The sequence below is a fragment of the Eurytemora carolleeae genome, unplaced genomic scaffold (assembly GCF_000591075.1).
Source record: "Eurytemora carolleeae unplaced genomic scaffold, Eaff_2.0 scaffold556, whole genome shotgun sequence".
In the NCBI taxonomy this organism is placed as follows: Eukaryota; Metazoa; Arthropoda; class Copepoda; order Calanoida; family Temoridae; genus Eurytemora; species Eurytemora carolleeae.
In genome coordinates this window covers 23,414-47,334 of record NW_019402189.1, presented here as the reverse complement: position 1 = coordinate 47,334, position 23,921 = coordinate 23,414, and the positions used below count along the sequence as shown (strand labels likewise).

Genomic DNA, 23,921 nt, shown 5'->3' with positions numbered 1-23,921 from the left:
CCCTCGAAACCACTGTGCCCCCCCCCTCCCTCTACTATTTCAAAACAGATTCATTCGCAATGTGCAAGTATTGTATCATTTTATACGTTCAATTTATGAGCGTACATTATTCAATTTTTTTACACCGCTTTGTCAAAAGAGAGATTGATTTTGAAAATGTCATCTTGCTTCACTCAGATTTGGAATCTATCAAAATGACTTTCCAATTTATTTATCATTTATATATTTTCTCAAAATTGTTCAGATTTGTATCCCCCAAATAAACCCGGTTGACCCAATTCAAAATATTTTTTTTGTAAAGCAACCCCTCTCTATATGGATGTATTCGAGGATTCTGTGTGCTCATCACTAAATGAGATGTCAACGTAATTTCTGATTAAAGGGACCGTTCACTTATATGGGTAATTTCATGGTAAACTAAACAGCCTATTTGCTGTTGATTGATATTATTTTTCGTTTAGAATTCGAGCGCAAAGGTATGATACCTTTGTCATTTACACTATTTGATGTTTTTTGTCAATATGTTGTGAATCAAAATAAATTTCGAATATAAAGTGAACGGTCCCTTTAAGAACGATGTCCTTTAAACATGTATTTGAATAACAATGAGGGATTGGTTTACCGTCTTAAAAATATTCTTAGATAGAAAAAAAGGATATCTCCTTCAATTTTATTCAGACAAAGGTTTCACTTTAAATTACGTCGTCATTACCCTTTAAACCCAATATGATGAATAAAGAAAATATTAAAATCTATCTTTGGTCTTGCTGAGACCGTATCTAACTCGATTTGTGGTAACCTTGATACGCTTAAATAAAAATTGTACTTGCACTTATATAAATGTATATTGTATATTGTATATTGTATATTGTATATTGCATATTGTAAATTGTATATTGTTTATTGTATATTGTATCGTATATTGTATACAGGGATTCCCACAAAGAATGAGATTTTAATGAAGACCTGAAATACAACAGTCTTACAAACAATCTTTTAATGTTAATTAAAAGGATAAAAAAAGTTCCATGAAACCATAAATGTAAGAAAATAAGACTGAATAAGTTTCGTAAGGTCGTCTCTGAAGTCTAATCCTTTGTGGGAAACCCTGCATCACATGCATCACATTATTATAAATCGTTCTCTCTATGATGAATCGCTCCATAAAAAGATTAAAACGTTTTTCATTTCATTTCGTTTTTTGGAGTAAATTTGCCATAATCTTTTTTTAAAAATTGTCGTTCATACATTATTGATATCAATATTTCTCTAGTTGTTAACACCTCCCTCAGATCAGATAAATATATAATACCCCAGTTACTCCAAGAATAATACCAAAGTTACAACAATAGTCAATAAAAGTTTTGTGATAATCGTTTTGTATTTTAAATAGAATCTGATTCTAACATTGAAATATTAATTCTTAAATTTACATATACAGTATATATATATATATATTAGTGCAATATGTTATTTTATATATATTTATATATATATATAAAGATATACATATATTATATTATGTCAATCATTGGAATCCTTGTTTAATAAATGTTAAAATGTGTTTGTGTTAAAATTCATTAAAATTTAAAGGGACTGAAAGTGTAATTTCGAGTGAAACGCCACCTTAAAGAAAGCACTGCCCGATTCACAACGGTACCATTAAAAGCTTTGTTTAGCATTTAAAAAAAGTCCGTATAATTCCCGTAATTTTCACTTTCTTTTTTCGCGAAATTTTCGCATTATTTTTTGCATTTTTTCGCGAAACATATTAAAGCAAAATTTCGGGAAAAAGCGAAAATTTTCGCATTTTTCGTGAAAAGATATTTTTTTCGCTGGAAACCCTACTTGAAATTGCACTTAAACAGTCCTTGCAAAACAAAATTGAACATGTTGTTTTGCATCAATTTCTGAATAGTGATGGTTTTCTGTCCAAATAATCATCATTAAAATTTCCATTCCTTAATGAAAAGCTTTGCTGAAAAATAATGAATTGTTTTTGCTTCTAATTTTTATATCCTGTACTGAATGTGCATTATTATTATATTAGATTATCTCCAAGCTTTAACGCAAAAATATAACCATAATACTCGAAAAAAACTAGTATTTCCCGCAAGGAAATTCTTATCAATTAATCAATTTTTCAAAATAATTATATCTTCTTAAATTTTCTGATTAGTCCCGAAAATCGTAATTTAGACTGATTGACGATCTAATATGATGTGGGACACCCTGTGCAATGTAAATACATTGTGTTAAAAAAATGTAAAATGTCAGGGCTGTCGTCTTTGTCTTTTAGGAGCTTTCCCTGTTAAGGTAAATATAGTAACATTGACAACTATTATTATTTATTCAGCTTATTGGTGCTTCTTCAAATAGTTTTATAGTTAATCTCAGACAGTCATTAACTTAACATTTAAATTCAATAGAGAAATGGCTGAAATCATTTTTTACTAGCGATGTCTTTTTCAGCCATTTGAACTTGCACCCCCCCCACCCGCCTCCACCTCCGCCCTTTCTCCCACACCACTTAAGTTGTCTATACTTTATACAAATACATAATGTTTTTTTAAAGAAATAGTTTAAAGTATATTGAAAATTTACTAATATAGTTAAATGGGGTTGTGCAATGTGCATGTTGTATACTGCACATGCAGTTTAATGTTCATTGGAAATCATAACTTAAGTCTAAAAGTCCTTTACTACAGTGATAACCAGAAAACAATGAAATAAGAAGACGACCTTATAACAGTTGTTAAGAGTATTTTGATGTTGTTACAAAGCATATAGTTTTACTAGACAATTAGTAAATCAATAGTTTTGTGAAAAGGGTCTGTTTACACTGCACAATTGCTGTGTTTCATGTTCATAGGACTTTTAAAGTTATAATTTGTTTCTAAAAGTCGTCTTCCTATTTTAGAGGTTTTTTTAGTTATCACTGTAATTCCACAGTTTTATGAGTACTCTCAATAATTTAAGTTTTAAGATTCATTAATTGAATTTTTTAGAATACAACTTTGAATTTTTTAATTGATCACAATTCTTAAATATAAATGCATGCAAAATTTAGAATTTGTGTTTCAGAGAAATAGCGTTTTTATTGCTATAACTGATTTAAATTGACCAGGAGTCAAAACTTATGAATCTGAATATTCTGCGGTGGTTACACCCTGAAGGTTTAACTTAAAATGATGGAACAAGCATTAAGTCTCAAATTTAAAAGTGTCCACATTGGATATCGAATGTATCCACAAAAGCTCCTACTTTGAATTATTCAAATAAAAATCTTGGACAGCATTATGTTAGGAAAATATATTAAACAAAAATTAAAACTGTTCTTTGCATTTTTGCCACCTCACCCCATGAATTGCCTAAACGGATTAAATGTAAAAAATGAAAATGAACAGATAAACTGAAATGATACAAACAAAACAATAAAGCAACAATATTGTTTTTATTATTATTTTTTTTGGCTAAATTCAGCAAGTTCTATATTATAATCGGCACAGATTGTTGCTTAAAGCTTGTCTTGCTATCATCTTATCTTCTATGTACTACAGGTGAGCAACATTTACCACCACAAAAAGATTATGATAAGAGTAAGGGGATATACACTATACAGGCAGAGATAGGGGATTAAAGGGAAGAGAGGAATAGGCAATTGTACAACTACAGGCCATGTACTTCACTATCACAGGTCAATCTGTATATTACAGTACTCGGGGGTGATTTCTTAAAATATTAAAATGGAGAATTTGTTTTCCATGTAACTATTAAAATCCACTACTCCTTTAGCGTATGCAGGATTATATTATCACAGGAAGATGTACATTTACAGTCTTTTACAGAGCTATATTTTATCGTTAATAAACTGTTCTCAGAAAACTGAGTAAAATTCAAAGTACAAAACCTCCCCATACACGTGTACTCCGAAAGCGTACTGCATATTTGATGTTTGTACTGTATGAATAGGCCATAATCTCTTAATATCATTTATCAGTAAACTACAGAGCGTCCCATATCATATTAGATTATCTCCAATCCTTAACACCAAAATAAACCCTTAATACTCGAAAAACTTATCATCTTCCGCAAGAAAATTCTTATACAAGCCTTATTTTATTTTTCAAAATNGTTTGCCCCCCCCCCCCTCCCCTTTTATTTAAACCTGGTTAAGAACCCAAATTGAATCTATTCTAAGTTGAATTTTGGTTTGGCGAAAATTTTACTGGCCAGTGTGCAGGATACAAAAACTATACAGTAAAGTTCCAAATAAACTAGAATGTAGAGTTAACAGGATCGCTGAGATCATGTTAAATACTGTGGAATTGTCGATCTCTCATTGACCATATGCTTGACATGAACTCTTGAAAGCATTTACAGCTCTGATCTCAAGTGAAAGTGAATAAGTTTAACAGATCTTACATATTTCAAAATTGACAATCCTGTTTAAGATACTGTTTTGCAACCGGGTAGAATAGAAGAGGGGAAATTTGAGTACTCTCAACTCAATTCCAGGTAAACTCCAGCACATATAAATTTGTTCTCTTTGTCCTGAATTTTTGGCTCCCCTGCCAACCGAATTTGATTAATAGGGAAAGTAAACAAAACACATTTCGTCGAATCACGTCTCTTAAACTTGAACTGTTGTATAAAAGAGGAGTGGTTCAACCACATCTACGCAGCTCAATCGCTTAAATGTGGTCCTAGAGTTACATATTAATTATCATGTTTACAATCTGTTTGATAATCTACAGGGTGGCCCACAAAACATGACAGTTAAGAGACAAAATGAATATTGCTGCATTGACCTTTGTAAAAATTTGTGTCATTCATTCATTTAACTAATATTAGAAGCAAAATTCTTATATCAACCCCGGAGTCCGAATTTAAATCCGTCAAAAACCGGTTTCAATTGAGCGCCGGCTTAAATCCTGAAACATTGAATACAATTTTAAGTTGAAGTGGATATTTGAGTTGTTTCTCAAATTTAAGCCATGGTTCAAATTCTTTAAATTCGGCCTCTGGTCCTGGCATTTCCAAGTTGTTGTCTGCTTTTCAAATTTTGGAGATGTAAAGAACTTCACATACAATTTACAATTATGATTTTCTATTTAATTATGCTCTTTGACATTTTTTTAGGGAACCTTTGAGTACCCTGGGGTAACATAGGCTAAAAAACGATTTTTTTCTTCAAAATAAAAAAATTTCAAAAATCAAATTTATTTTTCAAAATTCAATTTTAAAAAATCCCACTGACACTTCAGCTAGTATTTAATTAATTGAAGGAAATTCTCTTGTAATATTGAAAGCACAAAAAATGCAACAACATATAAACATACAACATTTTGGAAATGCCAATACTAGGGACCAGGGGAGTTTTGTGATTACTGTTAAGAATCATACATGTAAAAGTAGATTGAAAAATAAATGCCACAAATTGTTTCCAAGACGATTTTCAAGCTCTTTTTCTTCACTGCCATGTTTTATGGAAAACCCTGCAAATGCAGGATGATAGTTTCTGAAGGAATTGAAGGGTGTGATACAGATCAACAATGTGCAGGATTTACGTTAAAGGTGGTAATCTAAAACTATTTTTGCATGCAAGGTCGCTTGTGTTTACAGTCCCTTGAAAGACCCTATATTTACCTAAACGCCTCACCAATGCCTTACTGGTCTTATCCAGGCTTCCTATCTCTCTGTTCTACCCTGTCTTTAAGGCGCCTAAACATCACAGCCTTAAGGCCATCTCATGGCCTAGATTGAAAGCCTCCGGGACCAAGAGGGCAGTCCCTTTAAAGACCCTATATTTACCTAATGACTTGACATGTTGCCCTTCCAATAAAAGAAACATTCATTTTACCAATAGAATAAAATTAAATACAGGGTGTCCCAAAAAACATGGGAATTCAGTGACGAATTCGATATCGTCTTTGTTATGAATTAGCATTGTAATACCTAATTTCAAAAGCCATAATATTATTATGTCTGATAGAGTTTAATTTATGAATACGGTCAAAGGGTGTAAAGATGTGTCAATAATATATCTGCAAGATGAACAGTGAAGACGGTCAAGTTTTTCGTTCCGCAAAAATTGCGCAAAAGTTTTGCGAATGGAAACCCTAAAATGCAGGATGCTAGTTTCTGAAGGAATTGATTGGTGTGATACAGATCAACAATGTGCAGGATTTACGTTAAAGGTGGTAATCTAAAACTATCTTTGCATGCAAGGTCACTTGTGTTTTCAGTCCCTTTAAAGACCCTATATTTACCTAAACGCCTCACCAATGCCTTACTGGTCTTATCCAGGCTTCCTATCTCTCTGTTCTACCCGGTATTCAAGGGACCTAAACCCATAGGCCATCTCATGATTGGAAGCCTCTGGGTCCGAGAGGGCAGTCCCTTTAAAGACCCTAAATTTACCTAAAGACTTGAAATGTTGTCCTTCCAAAAAAAGAAACATTCATTTTGCAATAGAATAAAATGGATGGTTTCATTAAATAGAATTAAACGGACGGTTTAATTAAATAGAATAAAGCGGACGGTTTTATTAAATAGAATAAAATGGAGGGTTTCATTAAATAGAATAAAACGGACAGTTTCATAAAATCGGACGGTTTCATTAAATAGAATAAAACGAACAGTTTCATTAAATAGAATAAAAGGGATGGTTTCATTAAATAGAATAAAACGGACGGTTTTTTTAAATGAATGAGAATAGATTTGTCAAACATCTTAAATGATCAGTTGAAATATTAGTAAACTAATAGGATGTTTAGGAACATATTTCTCACAATAAATTTACCAATAAATCAATAAATCAATAAATCAATAAATCAATAAATCAATAAATCAATAAATCAATAAATCAATAAATCAATAAATCAATGCTAGAATCAATTATTTTGTTTCATCATTTTATGAATTTCTTATTTCCTTTGAATTTGTTTGCAGATTTCTACAAATTCTTCAAATAAAAATTCCAGAAAATCTGCAGAAAATTTTGAGATTATAGAACTGATAATTGAATAAGATTACTTTTTTTCGATGATAAGAGTTATAATTTTTATTTTCTCAACCTTTTCCTAAACAACTAATTAGTTTATTGTATAATTTTGTTACATTTTTTGTCGTTGTTATTTAATAATTTAAAAAAAATTGATTCTCAAAACTAACCCATCCAAATTGATGATTTTGAACTTCGACATTGCGCGCAAACTCAGTAATTAACTTCTTTAAAACGTTTTATATGTCTCAAATGAATCCTAAGAAATTTCTCTACAATACCTCAATCTCAGGTCATTGTCAACCACCACAGATTGACGGTCACTCCCTGTAAGGGTACCACTGTGAATTATTCATGGGCCTTATTTTTAAATGTGGAGTCATTTGAAAACAAAAAGACCATATACCCTGATAATATCTCATTAGCTTCCTATTTAGGGCCCATGTCTGGAAGATATTTTAGAAGAACTTTACTTTTTTCATCTAATCCTGAATGTTGATACTGGATTAGGATCTCTCAACTGGAGTTATTATGTTACAAAGAAACCATATGTTCTGTTTAACGGTAGTTTTGTGTCTACTCCACTTAAACAAGAAAATTACAGGTCATATCAACTGATTCTCATAAATTTCTCTAGAAGAAGGGGATGACTAATTTGGTGTAATGTACCAGGTTTATATACAGTGCATAATGTAAACAATAAAAATGACATATAATGTGTACTGTAATATATGATGGAAAGCCATCAGAAATGTGCTGCCATGTTATAAAAATAACACTAACAAATTTCTCCTCTCTTGATATGCAGCATTAATTAACCCTTTAAATGAAAAAATCATTCTTAAAACAAAAATCATAAAATTTCGGTTGAATTGTTTTAAATATCATATTAATTAGTGTATTAAAAACATTTCTGATCAGGGGGAGTGGGAATAGACTTGAGCAATGCCAGGAACTAGGTCCCAAATGTCTTGCTGTTCTTACAACTGAGGTAGTGAAAGTTTTATCAATAAGTAAATCAATTTAACTTATTTTTCTTTTGAAAGCTCCCAGTCCCAACACAAAAAAAAGCAAAAGCAAAAAAAAAATTACAAAATTGTTAAAACCAAAGCAATTTGTATTTGTTGAGCAAAAAAATCAGTTTGTGCACCTTATATTTTTTTTCAAAAGAAGCATAGCATTATCTAAAAGTAATCAAAATCTTTATGTACTTTGTTAAAATTGAAATATATTTAAATTTAAAACCCCATTTTATAAAGATTATTAACAGGAGAACAAAAAGATGACTTTGCTGGAAGAATTGAACCTGGAAAAATATCAATCTGATTCTTCAAAGAGTACATTTATCAAACCCTACCTAAGAGGAAATTTCTGAAAATATAGTGTTGGGGAAAGTTGTTGGTTTCAGGGACAGTATCCTTTCATCCTTTTACTTTATAGCAGGGCTGTAGGACTTATCCTTCGTTATCTAAAGAACCCCATGTAATTCGCATTAAACTAAGCTAGTGGGGTTGATCGTCAAAAAGGCCTATGATTGGCCAGGTACTGTAAAAAGTCTGGCCGAACCAGTGGAGTTGATAGGGTCGGGCCAAAACTAGCCTCGCCTCACTGAGGCCGGTACAAGGGGTTGGTCTGGTTCGATTTCAAATTGATTCTAGTCCACAGTGAATTCTTAAACACTTTGTTCATAAATCAGAAATAATTATATTTAGTCGCAGGAAATATATTTTTTAATTTAAATTATTGAAAATCATTTAGGACAGAATATTTGCCACTAGAATGAAATATGATGGGTTAAAAATCCAGAAAACTGTTAAAAAAGCATTTTCAATTTCAGACATTGTTAAAGGTGATTCCTTCAGGGTACATTATAAGTCAGTTTATGATGAATTGGATCGATGTTGCAGTAGCCAGGAGGAATATTTATTATGAAAACATTAAAAAAAAATCAAAAATAATTTACAAAATTATATCCATCTATCTATCTATCTATCTATTCATATATTTTTCTATCTATCTATTTAAATTTTCATATAGTGGTTTGCTGCAGATGCCCCTAGTAGACACTAGGAAGGTGTATGATGAAGTCAAAGGTATTGTAAACGTAATTTCAAGTGACCCTCCATCCCAAGATGCCAATGCTCGATTCACAACAATACCCTTAAAAGCTTTGTCTGATCAAGTATGAATTAGATATCAATGTTTATAATTTTGGAGATTGGACATTGCTTTCTTTATTTTGAAGTTCCTTTGCAATTACGCTTACAGTCCCTTTCAAGATGACCTGGATAGATTGGATTGTTCAGATAAAACCCTGTTCACAACTCAATATATGGTCAAGCAGAAACCAGTCATATTAGGAATACAACCATAAAAGTTTAAAAGTTTAAACCGTTATCTTATCAATAATATCAGTGGGTTTTCTTATCTGAAAAAAAGATAAATTCTGCCAATATCCTTTCTTGTCTCTTGTGCAAAAAAAACAGCTAGCATAAGAAATCTCAATTAAGAATTATCAATTTTCATTTTGCAATTATTTCCACCATTTTTGCGCAAATTGACAAAATCAGAGCTGAGCTCTTTTCTTCCATCTTTTTAATTAACTTGATAATAATTGTGTTGAAGTAAATTGTTCTGGTGGTTGGCTGGCTCACAAGAAATGGACTTTTGATTATCTCTTTGATTACAAGGAGGGGGAGGTGCACTGGGTCGCAACCTATATGGTAGGTTTTTTTTCTTAATTATTGTATTTCTGGAAAGAATAGGTTTTCAAACTTTTTTTCAGAATTTAAAACACTATATTTTAATCATTCAACAGAAGATAAAGGGGGGCACTTTATAGTTTATTTTTGACAGTTGAAATATTATGTGCAAAGACTTTCTAGATTTCATTGCCAGAACATTCCCTTTAGCATACATAAAATTTTCAAGACAAATAGAACAAAAGGGAGTCTTTGCCACAAACTCTGATTTTCTAATCTTTGCGACCCAATGTTTTAGACAAAAGATATGTAATAAGTTTAAACTAGGAATTCAATATTACAGTTAAACCAAAAATAAGCCATACATCAAAAGAATTTACTGACAATTTTTCAACGGGTTTTATACTGTTTTACGTAAATCTCAGTATTTGCGAAAATAAATAAATAGCCATGAATATGTGGGAACAGTATATAATCATTTAATTAAAAAAACTAAATATTTGCAATGCAACATTCCATTATCAGAAAGTGAAGAATACGAAATTTGATGAATTCTTTCGATGTATGGCTTATTTAGGGTTTAACTGTATCAAAAAATCTAAGTTTAAAATTATCAAAGGTTTACTGCACCCTCTGGTTGCAAAGATATAAAAGTTAAAAAAATTCAGTGTGTTGCAAAGACTTTTTGCATTGATTAGGTATTTTTATACTTAAATTTGTATAGAAAAATCTAACAATAGTGGAGGAAGAAGACAATAATATATTACCTACAGGAACTCAGCTCAGGTATCTTCATATATATATACAATATATACAAATTATACAATATATACAATATATACAAATTATACAATATATACAATATATACAAATTATACAATATATGCAATATATGAAATATACACAATATATAAAGTATATACAGTGATAACCAGAAAACTGTGGAATAGTAAGACGACATTATATTAATTCTGAAGTGCATTTGATGTTGCAATTAGCTTTACTAAAAGTTATTAAACCACTTATTAAGTGAAATGGGTCTGTTTACACTACACAATTGCTGTATCTCATGTTCATTGGACATTTTAAAGTCATAACTTGAGTTTAAAAGTCGACTTCCTATTCCAGAGTTTTTTGGTTATGACTGTATATACAGTGGGACTGTAGTTATGATTTTAAATAGTCAAATACTAATAATCATGAAACAAAGCTACATATTGTGAGTTGTCCTTCGGAATGGATTGTTTTCATTTTTTTGAAAAACGATCGTTTCGTTAAAAAACAACGAAGAAAAACGAAAAACGTAACAATCATTTCTAATACGAGCATTTTGGAAAAAATAATTTTTTTTAAAACGGTTGCTATTAAAATTTTTGTTTTATAAAAACATCAAATATACATAAGATGGCGTCTTTCTATTGCAGCTTTGTACGTCCCAACGTAAATGATTTATTTCAAATAACATCAAACTAATCCTTTTAGACAAATTTATAAGAATGGGGGACTTATAAGAATATTTGAACAGCTCAAGAAAAGAACTAATCTAAGGTAATTTTTTTGTCACAATTCTATATCTATTTACACTTTTCTTGTTTGTTTGTCTGTCTGATTGTATGTATACAATAAACAGTTGAGTCGATCCGGCCTGATTTTTTGTGGCAACTCACATGATCTCAGGAATGGTTTACAGCTGGTCGAAATTTATCAAATTTTGCAAGGAAAAAATGTAAAAAATTAATAATTTTTCTAAAAGCATTTTAAGGAGAAAACTTATAAAATAAATGTTTTAAGATATGAGCTGAAGCAACACAGAAAAAAGAAAGATGATAAAGGGAAATTTTTTGAGGTAAAAGATCATTATAATATTAATCGAGTTAGACGTTTATGTTCTTTAACCGTTTTTAAATAAATGTTGAACAGGTATCACCGTGAACCATTGAGGCAGTTACAATTTAACCCGTTACTATGGAGAAATCGAGACAATTTATAAAATGGTGTTTTCTTAACCTACTAATAACGGAATTTTGCAGATATTTAGTTTATTGGTATATTAATTAAATAATTTTATGCAACTGCTTATTCCAAGAGATATATTTCCAGGAATATATTCTAGGAATACTCCCAACCCTGCTCTATTCCTAGAGATATTTATATATCCAGGAATATATTCTAGGAATACTCCCAACCCTGCTCTATTCCTAGAGATATATATTTATATATCCAGGAATATATTCTAGGAATACTCCCAACCCTGCTCTATTCCTATAGATATTTATATATCTAGGAATATATTTTAGAAATACTCCCAACCCTGCTCTATTCCAAGAGATATATTTATATATCCTGAAATATATTTTAGGAATACTCCCAACCCTGCTATATCCCTATAGATATTTATATATACAGGAATATATTTTAGGAATACTCCCAACCCTGCTATATCCCTATAGATATTTATATATCCAGGAATATATTCTAGGAATACTCCCAACCCTGCTCTATTCCAAGAGATATATTTATATATCCAGGAATATATTCTAGGAATACTCCCAACCCAGCGCTATTCTACTAGATGTGTTTAACCAAACTGGAATAAAAACTGATTTTCAATGGATGATGGTCGCTAGTAAAAATACAGGTTTTCTTTTTAAAATTTTTAATATTCAATTTTTTTTCGTTGAAATCATTAAATAAGAAAGTGATTGAAATTTAGACTGTAAAGAAAGACTTTTTTGATATGCTGTACCTTACAAAATAAATAGTCAACTCTGCAGGGACTTGGACGCTATTTCAATTTATTTACAAAGCTAGTAGCATATTCAATTCAACAAGGTATACCCTTACAGGCTCCTCGGATTAATAGCGAATGACATAGCAATGTTTTCAGAGTTTTAAAACTTAGGAACTGGGAAATTAATAGCAAAATTCCGACCAAATAAGGATTTATTCCTTGGAATTTACCCAGAAGGGACTCCTGAGAATTTATCCTGAAAAGCCCAGAAATTGCTACAGAATTTTTCGAAACAAAATTTTGAACATTTTGAAGGATTGATATTCTTGAATCACCTTTTTAGGTTTGATGAATTTCTCCAGAGAAATTACTGAGAATTGCTCCAGAGAAATTCTGGAGAATCACTCAGAATTTCTAAGGAATATCTGGAGTATTCTTGAATACACAATAACCGAAATTAAATGGTGACCGAATTTCGGGAATTTCTCTAGACCTTGTCTCTAAAATTCTCGGGACCAATTTTTCATAATTTCACGAAATCAATTCTAGGGAATTTCTCGGGAATTTCTGGGGACCAAGTGTTGAGAAAACCCAGAGAAACCTACCTGGTAAAAAAAATATGAATATTACATCCTGTTGCATTATTTTCTGTTGTAGGCACAGGTCTGCACTTGGACATTCATAATCATATCAGAACAGCAGGATGGAATACTATTATCTTGGGTTACAAATGGTATAATAAATTATTGTTTTTTAAGGGCATTGAAAAACTATTTTAATGTTTTTGTTTAGGTGGGTTTTCTTTCCGGTGGATGTCAATCCTTCTAAACTTTTGTGCGATCCCGGGTGCTCTCAAGTAAACTTTTTGTTTGTTTTTACTGGTCTAGGGCCACCTGCTATTAATTGGTCCAGGGCCCACTGCTATTAAATGGTCCAGGGCCCACTATTATTAATTGGTTCAGGGCCCACTGTTATTAATTGCTCCACCGCCCACTGTTGTTAATTGTATTGGTCCAGGGTCCACTGTTATTAATTGGTTCTGCAGGGTCCACTGTTATTAATTGGTCCTGCAGGGTCCACTGTTCTTAATTGATCCAGGACTTTTATGCTTTTAATTGGTTTAGGGCCCACTATTATCAATTTGTACAGGGCCCGCTATAATCAATTGGTCCAAACCCCACTGCTATTAATTGGTCCAGGGGCTTCTAGTGTTTATTGGTCCAGGGCCCACTATTATCGTTTTTAACGGGAAACATTTCGAAAAATGATCCAACGCAGAATTTCTTCTGGGGTAATTACTCGCTATTGTTCATAACCCCACTGCTATTAATTGGTGAAAAGCCTACTGTTAAACTCCAAGACCAGGGCCCTAATCCACTTCACATTTATTCTGACAACCCAAAAAGCAAAAAAAAGTTGTTTTATAGGATTTCTTGAAAATCTTTAAAACAATTGCTTTTTAAAGCAAGCTTTGTCATATAAAAACTGGTTTTTAAGCAAGCTTTGTCAAATAAAAACTGGTTTTTAAAGCAAGCTTTCTCATATAAAAACTAGTTTTTAAAGCAAGCTTTCTCATAAAAAAAAACTGGTTTTTAAAGCAAGCTTTCTCATATAAAAACTGGTTTTAAAGCAAGCTTTCTCATTTAAAAACTGGTTTTTAAAGCAAGCTTCTTATGTAAAAACTGGGTTTTAAAGCAAGCTTTCTCATATAAAAACTGGTTTTAAAAGCAAGCTTTCTCCTATAAAAACTGGTTTTTAAAGCAAGCTTTCTTATTTAAAAACTGGTTTTTAAAGCAAGCTTTATCATATAACAACTGAATATTGCCAGTACAATCTCAGACACAGCCAAAGGTAAAATTGTTAAGAAGTTTTTATATCAATTAATCAAGTTATTAATTTTTGTTTTTTAGACATTTTAAGACATTTTCACATTGTTAATTAATATTATTATTTAGAATGTTGAACACATGTCACAAATGTCCTGGTTCACCCATATCCTCCCTCAAATTCGAACAAGGTAAATACTTAAAGGGGCTTCCGTTGAAATTTCAAGTAACCACTCTTTTAAAGAGGGCCAGGCCTGTAAACTTTTTTCTTTGTAAAACGAATTTTGTGGATTTTTCTGTTTAAATTTTGGGACCAATCTCTGTTTATCTTTCCGATCATAACTAGGTAACCAATTGACCAACTTGTCTTAAATTTTGATTGGGGAAGAATAGTTATGGGAATGTTCTTAGTTTGATTTTGAGATTCTAAGTTGAGTGGGTCGACTTTAATAGCGAAAATTTAGTTTCCCGGTAAAATCGTTAAAGTGCGGGTAAACGGCGGGAGTAACTTATTAATCTTGGCACTAGGATTTCCAGCAAAAAGGAAAAATCGTTTCCCAAAATTTCGCATTTTACGTGAAATTTTTTTTTTCCTTTTTTGCTTCATTTTCGCATTTCGTTTTCTCGCGAAAAATGCGAAAGTTTACAATCTGTTTCGCGAAAATTTCGCAAAAAATGCAAAGATTTTGCGAAAAAAATAATGCGAAAATTTCGCGAAAAAAAAATAATGCAAACATTTCGCGAAAAAAATGGAAATTATGCTACAAAAAAATCGCGAAAAATACAGAATTTTTAAACGAAAATTCATAAAAAAAGACGAAATTTTAAGAGCCCAATTGATGGATTAACACAAAATATAAATATAGATTTAAGAACGACAATTCATAGATTTCCTTGAAACATTCTCGACCGTTAAGATCTTTCTTCTTGAAACACAATATTAGATCTACTACGGGAAGAACCAAAATAATTCGGAATATTTTAAATTAACCCTGCTTAAAAACTATCAATACTTCCAAGATACGATATAAAATTTTACTTTAACACTTGTTGTTGTTAAACACGATTATGATTACACATTTTTAGTTCAATTAAAACAATGATAATTTCAGATATTGAGCTACAGGGCGGCCAAAATGTACGGATTGTACGGATTTTTTATTTTGTAACCCTAAGATTGTACGGATTGTACGGATTTTTTTTCAAATTGTACGGATTGTACGGATTTTTATCCTGGAAATACACCGTTTCTCTAGTTCTTTAGTTCTTCAGTTCTCTAGTTCTTTAGTTCTTTAGTTCTCTAGTTCTCTAGTTCTCTAGTTCTCTAGTTCTCTAGTTCTCTAGTTCTCAAGTTCTCTCTAGTTTTCCAGCTCTCTAGTGTTTAATAGTAATGTTTAAGTTTTTTATCTTTGCAACCTTATGTGGTAGACTTTTGTTATTAAAAGCTGTGAATTCTGCCAGATTAATTAGGCTTCGTTTCAAAAACCAAAGGTTTTCAGGTTGCAAAGATAAATGGATTTTAAAATTGAGGTTAAGTTGAGTTTCTTCAGTTGATCTTATTTTTTCATTATTTCCGGGTTCTCATCCAAGGATTCAAATACCTACAGTAGTTTTTACTACCAGGAATATAGGTTGTTAGAGGGAACATCATTGGTTGCTGAGGGAAGGGTGTGGCAGCGCTCTGGGTTCCCAACAAGGAGTATGAAATGGAACGCCCTACCATAAGATTATACATGCTTTGCAGACAGTACTCCATTTGAATAAGAAATATTTGTCTGATGTACAATTACCGCGTATACAATAACCTATTCTGAATATTTTGTATACAAATGGAGTACCGTCTGCAAAGCATGTATAATCATATAGTAGGGCGGGCCGCGTCAGTTGTATATCTCCCTTCTATTCCATACTCCTTGGTTCCCTGGGTTCCCAAGCTAGTAAAACATAATCCTTAATTTAGATCATTTTATGGAAAGAAGCTGATTGAAGCAATCCAGGGGCCAGAAGAAACCGTATATTTGCCAGGTCTTTTTATCTATGTTAAAACTGAATATATTTCAGGTCTTTTTTATCTATGTTAAAACTGTATATTTGTCAGGTATATTTATTTATTTTGGATCTTTTAATATTGCCTATGATGAAGTGACCCACCATTTAAGGAGGGGTATGCCTGATTCTCAATGGCAAGATAAAGGTTTAAAACCATAGAATAATAACAATACAGATAGAACGCTAGATGTCGTCTTTTCAAGATTTATGGGGTTTTCGTTCCCAATAACACTGCAGAGGCAGAAGCCAAAAGGCGAACCAAAAACCCCTAAATCTTGAAAAGACGTCATGTTTTATATTTGTTTTGTTTAAAGCTTTTTATCACAATTAAAAATGATCAAATTTCAAAAACAGAAACACGGATGGCTCACTCATTCTTGATCAATGCTTTTGAGGAAACCATTTTGCATCCGACATGCCATTCTAAAGATAGAGGACCATTTAAAACTACGTGTTATGTCCCTTTAGACAAGAAATATTTCGTAAAATGCAGAAACTAAAATAAAACTTACAAGCATGCAACATACAAGGCAAAAAAGGTTTACTGCTCATTTCTTATGAATCAAAAAATTTATCCCATGAGCGGAAAAACTGTGAAATATGAAGACGACATTTACGCAACATTTAACATTTAAATGTAAAATTTCCCAAGCATAGGTCAGTGTACACTTTACACTCTCCACTGTAGTGTACACTGTACTGTACACTGTACTGTACATTGTACATTGTACACTGTAAGTGTACACTGTAAATTTGTTAAAATCAATTTTTTTTTAAAGGTTTCATGGCACATGCTGTCATGAATTTAGAGGATAATATTGCTATTGGAGAAAACTTGATACTAGAGGAAAGCGTTTTTGATTATATTTATGGGTAAGACTGACACATGTTACTTTAAGAGGAATTTAACCCTCTTTAAGGAATTTTTTCAGTATTTTTTTTCTATGGTGTCTTTATTAACTGGTAACTAAGTGGCGACTACTTTATCGTCTTTTTCCAACGCGGCATTTTTATGCTTTCCCATTTTTTGTAGGTGAAGTTGAGAACTTTGTTCAGAATCCAATATATATATATTTTGCTTGCATGTCTGTCTTAAAATTTTTGAGGCAATTTTGCTGGTCAAAGTTAAGAAATGTTGCCCTATAAAATGTCGTAATTTATCATTTTTGAAAATGCATCAATTTTAAGTTTTCAATCCGGAAAAGTCGGAGAACGATTAAAAATGCATACTCTCAAAGTTTAAAGCTAAAAGCCTAGTTTACTATTGCTTAAATTTTTATTTCTTCGTCAAATATTAAATATACAAAGACGTAAGATTGCATTTTTAAAAAGTTCAGAAGGTGCACAATCTTTTTTATCATTTATTTATTTTCAAGTCGTTGTTTAAATCTCATGTTTATTGGGACACCCTGTATCAAAGGTTACAGTTGGGTGTTGTATGTTATTAATTGTAAACTATTTTGTTCAGGGTAATGTTGGGAGATTATGCATTAAACTCTAGATATCGCAGGAAACATTAGAAGAAAAATTCTTTAACTGGTTACAAATATGGCCATTGTCAATGTTCTATTAACTTTAATGAAGATAGATGAGATGATAGATTTTTAAAATCTTGTTGAGAAATTTTTTAAATTGTTTGACCACCTGCATAATTTAAGACTGTTCGGCTATAAGAACATCGTTTTTTCTTTTATATTATTTTATAGAGATTTATTCACTCACAAAGACAAAATACATATTAAAATGGTGTATCAGTTGAAATTTGTTAACACATTTCGAATATATAGTTTTACTAAAGAAAAAATATTCAAAAATATGACAAAAAAACCATATAATCATTCATTTATGTTGTCAGTACATAATAAAATCTGGGGGCCCTTAAAAACAATGATAGCAGTACAAATGTACATATTAAACTATTTTGCTCCTAGTTTAATGTCTAGGGTATGTTAGAAAAAATAGAAATTATAATAATGATAATGATAAGCTACAATGTTTTACAAAAACGTTTAATTTCTCAAAAATATAAAAAATGTTCTCCCGGAAAATACGCCTTGTTGCTATACGTAGATGTTTCTATACGTTGGATTTCTATAAGGTTTGGCTTAAAAAAAAATAGGTAACATTGATCATAACTCATTAACATTTCAGTTATTTCGTTTTCACCGAATCCTTACTTCAACTTGTTTATGCAGGTGGTTGTACAGGGTTACCCACAAAGAATGAGACTGTTATAGTTGAACTAATATATTCTGTACAGTCGTCTTTTCAGTCTCATAATATATGGATAACCCTGGCTTGACCATCTCACAATTTATATTTAAATATCAGAGTTTGAAATTTATGAACACTTTCCTTTCTTGGATTTAAGTCACTTTTGTAGAGAAACCACAATTCAAAACAATCAGCTTTCCAAATTTTAAATATTGATCTAAAATTCTTACTTGATCAGACAAAGCTTTTAAGAGTACAGTTGTGAATCGGGCATTGACATCTTTACACGGAGGGTAACTTGAAATTACGCTTACAGTCCCATTAATATATTTTAAAAATTTGATTTTAAAATTTATGAACACACTCTCATTCAGAGGCTGTTTAAGAAGGTGTGGGGGGGGGGGTAACATCGTAAGCCGCCTCTGCTCTCTTTTAAAAGACATGTTCTCTTGAATTGTAGTGGGGAGAAGCGGAATGTTGAAGAGTTTGTCTGGAAAACTATTTACAACAAGATTTTAAACAGGTAAACACGTAGTGGAGGGAGGGACACCTTGGCCGCCATGAGCCTCCGCATTTTTTAACGAGCCTCCTACAATTTCCATAACATTTGCAAGCCTGATTCACAACGGTATCATATTTAAGCAACAATGAGAAAGATATCCGATTTTTCTCTGAAAAAAGTGATAATTGATGAACACCAATTCTGGAAGATGCATGCGATTGCGCAACTCACTTTTGTAGAAAACCTACAGCTGAAAATAACAGTTTTAGAGATTATAAACATTGATATCTAATTCATACATAATCAGACATAGCTTTTAAGGGTACAGTTGTGAATCAGACATTGCAATCTTTTTAAGGTGGCCGGTAACCAGAAATCATGCTTTAAAGGGACTATGTAAGGTAGTTAAACTGAGTATGCAGTTTAACTCCTAAAGAATTTGTCCACCACACTGCATACTCAGGTCAACTACCTTACATAGCTGTTATTTATATGTTTTTTAAGAAACGTCGACAGTTCAATTTACCTTAGGTTATTTTGATTTGGTTTGGTTTAATTAAGAGAAGCTTAGTTCTTTGGTTTGGTTTGATTCAATTTTGAGGAGCTTAGTTTGTTTTAGTTTGATCCAATTTTGAGGAGCTTAGTTTGTTTTGGTTTGATCCAATTTTGAGGAGCTTGGTTTGGTTTGATTTAACTTTGAGGAGCTTAGTTTGGTTTGGTTTGATTCAATTTTGAGGAGCTTAGTTTGGTTTGGTTTGATTCCATTTTGAGGAGCTTAGTTTGGTTTGGTTTGATTCAATTTTGAGGAGCTTAGTTTGGTTTGATTCAATTTTAAGGAGCTTGGTTTGGTTTGGTTTGATTTAACTTTGAGGAGCTTAGTTTGGTTTGGTTTAATTCTATTTTGAGCAGCTTAGTTTAGTTTGGTTTGATTCAATTTTGAGGAGCTTAGTTTGGTTTGGTTTGGTTTAATTAGGAGAAGTTTAGTTTGGTTTGGATTTTTATCCGGATAATTTTGTTTCAGAGAAGGAAGACGACGAGCAAGAGCGCTGATTCGTCAGATTGAAAACAGGCTAAATGAGAACCATCATCTGTGTCAATAAAAACTCCGGCTCATTTGAAGTAACGGACTGACTTTCAAGCAGAGCTAGAGACAATTTTACACTGTGCAGTATGCTAAGTGTAGTGTTGTTAATCGTTTTGCTTCGTTTTTAAAACTTTAAATAAAACTTACAAGATTTCAAATCTGTATTCTCTGAGAGTTGGCTTTTATTAAACTAAACAATTTGAAAACTATCCAAACTCGATTCTGAAACTATCCAAGAACGATCCAAAAATGCTACAAAAACGATCCAAAAACGATCCAAAAACGATCCAAAAATGATCCAAAAACGATCCAAAAACGATCCAAAAACGATCGTTATAACACGTTTATTTTTGGAAATTTTTTTTGGTTTAATTTTGGTTAATATATTTTCTGTCAAGGTCAAAATTTGGCATAATTTGGATAAACAATTTTGTAAACAAAACGTTTCATCCGCAAAATGTTTCATCCACAAAATGTTTCATCCACAAAATGTTTCATCCACGAAACGTTTCATCCACAGGATGTTTACTTTCATGGATGTAATCAATCTATGTTTATTTGTTACAAAAATAAATGTAGAGATTTGATAATTTCTGTTCTATAATATTTATATATAATTAACAAATTTCAAATACTCTTGATATTTGTTTAATATTTAAATCAACACTAACACACAGTTACTGGAAACATTTTGAGTAATTCATATCTTGAGATACAGTGGTCGCGATATATATCAATACAATGAAGACAACTTTTCTATGAACGTTTTGATTGTTAACAAGCTTTTTCTAAAATAAGAAGTTTTAAGTAAACAAAGACTAACTGTTAACTCATTTTTTACAATGTTTATGTGTATCCATTAAAAAATACAAGTTTACAAGTAAAGAAAGAGAAGCTGTTAATTGGCATCTTCTCTTTGTTTCCTTGTTTATGTTCATTTTTTATCCATGCTGTTTAAAAGCCTGGCAGAATTTAAAAATTTAAATCGGGAGTCGTCTTCATTGTATTGATGTATTCGACGACGACTGTAGGAAACACATTATGCCCAATTTTGATCCTGATAGCAAATCATATGCAAAATAAACTGAAAAAGCGAACCAACTTAATATACATCACTATAAATACCAGTACCATGGAATAAGAATTAAGGGAAGGGAAATGGCGCTGGTCTGGCATGAGAAAGCCGGTCGCACTGCTTTGCAGACGAGTTCGTTATTACACACTCTTTTGGTACAGACACACAACATGACTTGCAGTCAAGGAAATTGCAGAACAATGTCGTCAATTATAATTAAACTTGAATAAAGACAAGTTTATTGTAAACTTTAATCAAATTATAGTCTTTGCATGAAAATTTGGCTTATAGTGTTGACTTAAATATATAAATAGTATGTTACAATTAAAAATAAACAATTATTTACTCTATCTTAGACTGTACAAATACCGAGATTGTTATGTACTGTTTATACCTACAGTACACGCCTTCGGTTCGGTATTACATACACACACTCTTTTGATATAGACACACATCCATACATGACATTTCCGCCCCCTGGACAGTACACTAATTGCACATCACTATAAATACGGGACAGTACACTTTATGTACATCACTTTAAATACGGGACAGTATACTTCATGTACATCACTATAAATACGGGACAGTACACTTCATGTACATTACTATAAATACAGGACAGTAAACTTAATGTACATCACAATAAATACGTGACAGTACACTTTATGTACATCACAATAAATACAGGACAATGCACTTAATGTACATCACTATATATACAGGCCAGTACACTTAATGTACATCACTATATATACAGGACAGTACACTTAATGTACATCACTATATAAACAGGACAGTACACTTAATGTACATCACTATAAATACAGGACAGTACACTTTATGTACATCACTATAAATACGGGACAGTACACTTCATGTACATCACTTTTAATACGGGACAGTACACTTCATGTACATCACTATAAATACGGAACAGTACACAAAATAATAATATGATATTCAGATGAGAAATGACAATGATAATAATTGATAATAATTGATCAAAGGTTTTGCCTTCTTCACATTTTGCTTGAGCGCAATTGAATCATGTTTCTTGGTAAATAAACATTAACAATATAAAACATTCTGCAGAATATTATTTTCTTCTTTGGTGGATTTCCAAACACCAAAACTTTGGGTCAGAATCAAACCAAAAAAAGTTGGAAGACAAATAAAAACATAAAAGATGAAATTTTCAGTTTATTAGTTTTTCAATTTATTAAAACATTTATATCACATTATGTATTTTTGTACAAAACATTAAACAACACAAAAAAAGAAAATAAAGAAAAAAGAAAATTTAAATATTTAAAAAACGTTATTAACGAATCTCTTCAATATTTTAGATCGATTTTAAATAAATCCCAACCCTACTTATCTATCACTAGAATTATATTATTTTCTTCTCAATATATTTCGCCAAAAACTTTGGCATCATCAGGTCCATCAGGAGTTCGTCCTTACTCGTTTGAAGAGTATTGAGTCTAATATTTTTTAATGAGCTAAAAAAAATCCATCCAAATATCTTTGTAGGATAAAAATGTAATATTATGATTCATAAGTGAGATATATTATTGTAAATTGCATTACAATTTAATATGTCTAAGATGAATTATAAAAAATTTCTCCATATATACTACATTCTCAGTTCAACTACCATACATTGCCGGTCACTCCCTTTAACTCTATGTAAAGGATGAAAGCTACTGCACATGAAGAATAAAGTACAGTAAATGAACTACTGTACATAAATAATGAACTACTGTACATGAAGGATGGACTACTATACATTGAATTACTGTACATAAGGGATGAACTAGATTACATTGAACCACTGTACATGAAGGACGAACTACTGTACATTGAACTACTGTACATGAAGGATGACCTACTTTACATGAAGAATTAACTACTGTACATAAATAATGAACTACCGTACATGAAGGATGAGTACTGTACATGAAGAATAATTAACTACTGTACATAAAGAATGAACTAATGTACAAAGGATGAATTTCTGTACATAAAGGATGAACTACTGTATATGAAGGATGAAATACTGTACATGAATTATACTGAAATACTGTACATGAATACTGAACTAGTGTACATGAATACTGAACTACTGTACATGAATACTGCACTACTGTACATTAATGCTGAACTACTGTACATAAATACTGAACTATTTTACATGAATTCTGAACTACTCTACATGAATACTGAACTACTGTACATGAATACTGAAATACTGTAAATAAATACTATAAATGAATACTGAACATAAGTAATGAACTTCTGTAAATGAGATTATGTACAAGACTACAACGCTCAAACTAGTTGTGAAGATAAATGAAAATTCTTCCAACAACTGTTTAAGCTGTGCAGTCAGGTACTTTAACGCATATAGCCGTGCATAACGTACAGCTGCTGTACATGCAATACTGTTTACCATAGTTTCATGGGTTACACTCTAGCTATTATTTGATAGTTTTTCTCACAAACATTACATATTAAATTTTGTTTTAGTAGCATTTTTGAAGGTGCAGCGTAAATACTGTAGATGCTGTAGTTGTAGTTGAAGTTCTTGAATTGTCATTGATGTTGATGTTGTTGTTGTTGTTGTTGTTGTTGTGCATCCAAATACACTGCTAGGACTGAAGAATGTATGGATAGGAGGGAGAATAAATAGGTTTTAAAGAAGACATATATATACTGACGAGGAGAGG

At 31.5% G+C, this 23,921-nt stretch overlaps 1 protein-coding gene and 1 long non-coding RNA gene across 6 annotated transcripts; both read left to right on the top strand.

Moving 5' to 3' along the window:
- Window positions 1-3,507: 3,507 nt before the first annotated feature.
- Window positions 3,508-18,113, top strand: LOC111718236 (bifunctional arginine demethylase and lysyl-hydroxylase PSR). 5 transcript variants are annotated; one of them, XM_023493777.1, is made up of 19 exons: window positions 3,508-3,560; window positions 4,455-4,518; window positions 6,134-6,200; window positions 7,444-7,610; window positions 7,928-7,997; window positions 8,277-8,370; window positions 8,856-9,099; window positions 9,286-9,366; window positions 9,632-9,729; window positions 10,433-10,494; window positions 11,191-11,256; window positions 11,500-11,554; window positions 12,250-12,346; window positions 13,097-13,172; window positions 13,232-13,295; window positions 14,395-14,456; window positions 16,226-16,290; window positions 17,094-17,187; window positions 17,783-18,113. In XM_023493777.1, the coding sequence occupies exons 7-19, from the start codon at window positions 8,889-8,891 to the stop codon at window positions 17,832-17,834; spliced, it is 1,083 nt and encodes a 360-aa protein (XP_023349545.1). In that variant the 5' UTR covers window positions 3,508-3,560; window positions 4,455-4,518; window positions 6,134-6,200; window positions 7,444-7,610; window positions 7,928-7,997; window positions 8,277-8,370; window positions 8,856-8,888; the 3' UTR covers window positions 17,835-18,113. The 5 variants fall into 5 exon arrangements, with proteins under 5 accessions (XP_023349545.1, XP_023349549.1, XP_023349546.1 ...); XM_023493778.1 differs by lacking the exon at window positions 3,508-3,560 and having other exon boundaries at window positions 4,161-4,518; XM_023493780.1 differs by lacking the exons at window positions 3,508-3,560; window positions 6,134-6,200 and adding an exon at window positions 5,511-5,577 and having other exon boundaries at window positions 4,161-4,518.
- Window positions 18,114-18,956: 843 nt separating this feature from the next.
- LOC111718257 (uncharacterized) lies at window positions 18,957-20,268 on the top strand. Its single transcript, XR_002769021.1, has 2 exons — window positions 18,957-19,051; window positions 20,052-20,268. It is a non-coding gene; the product is annotated as an uncharacterized LOC111718257 (long non-coding RNA).
- Window positions 20,269-23,921: the final 3,653 nt, after the last annotated feature.

Coding starts and splice junctions, on each gene's coding strand:
- LOC111718236 (XM_023493781.1), top strand. CDS start 8,889: ATGATGAATTGGATCGATGTTGCAGTAGCCAGGAGGAATATTTATTAT. Junction 10,495..11,190: donor CCTACAGGAACTCAGCTCAG/GTATCTTCATAT, acceptor TAATCCTTTTAG/ACAAATTTATAAGAATGGGG. Junction 13,173..13,231: donor ATTATCTTGGGTTACAAATG/GTATAATAAATT, acceptor GTTTTTGTTTAG/GTGGGTTTTCTTTCCGGTGG.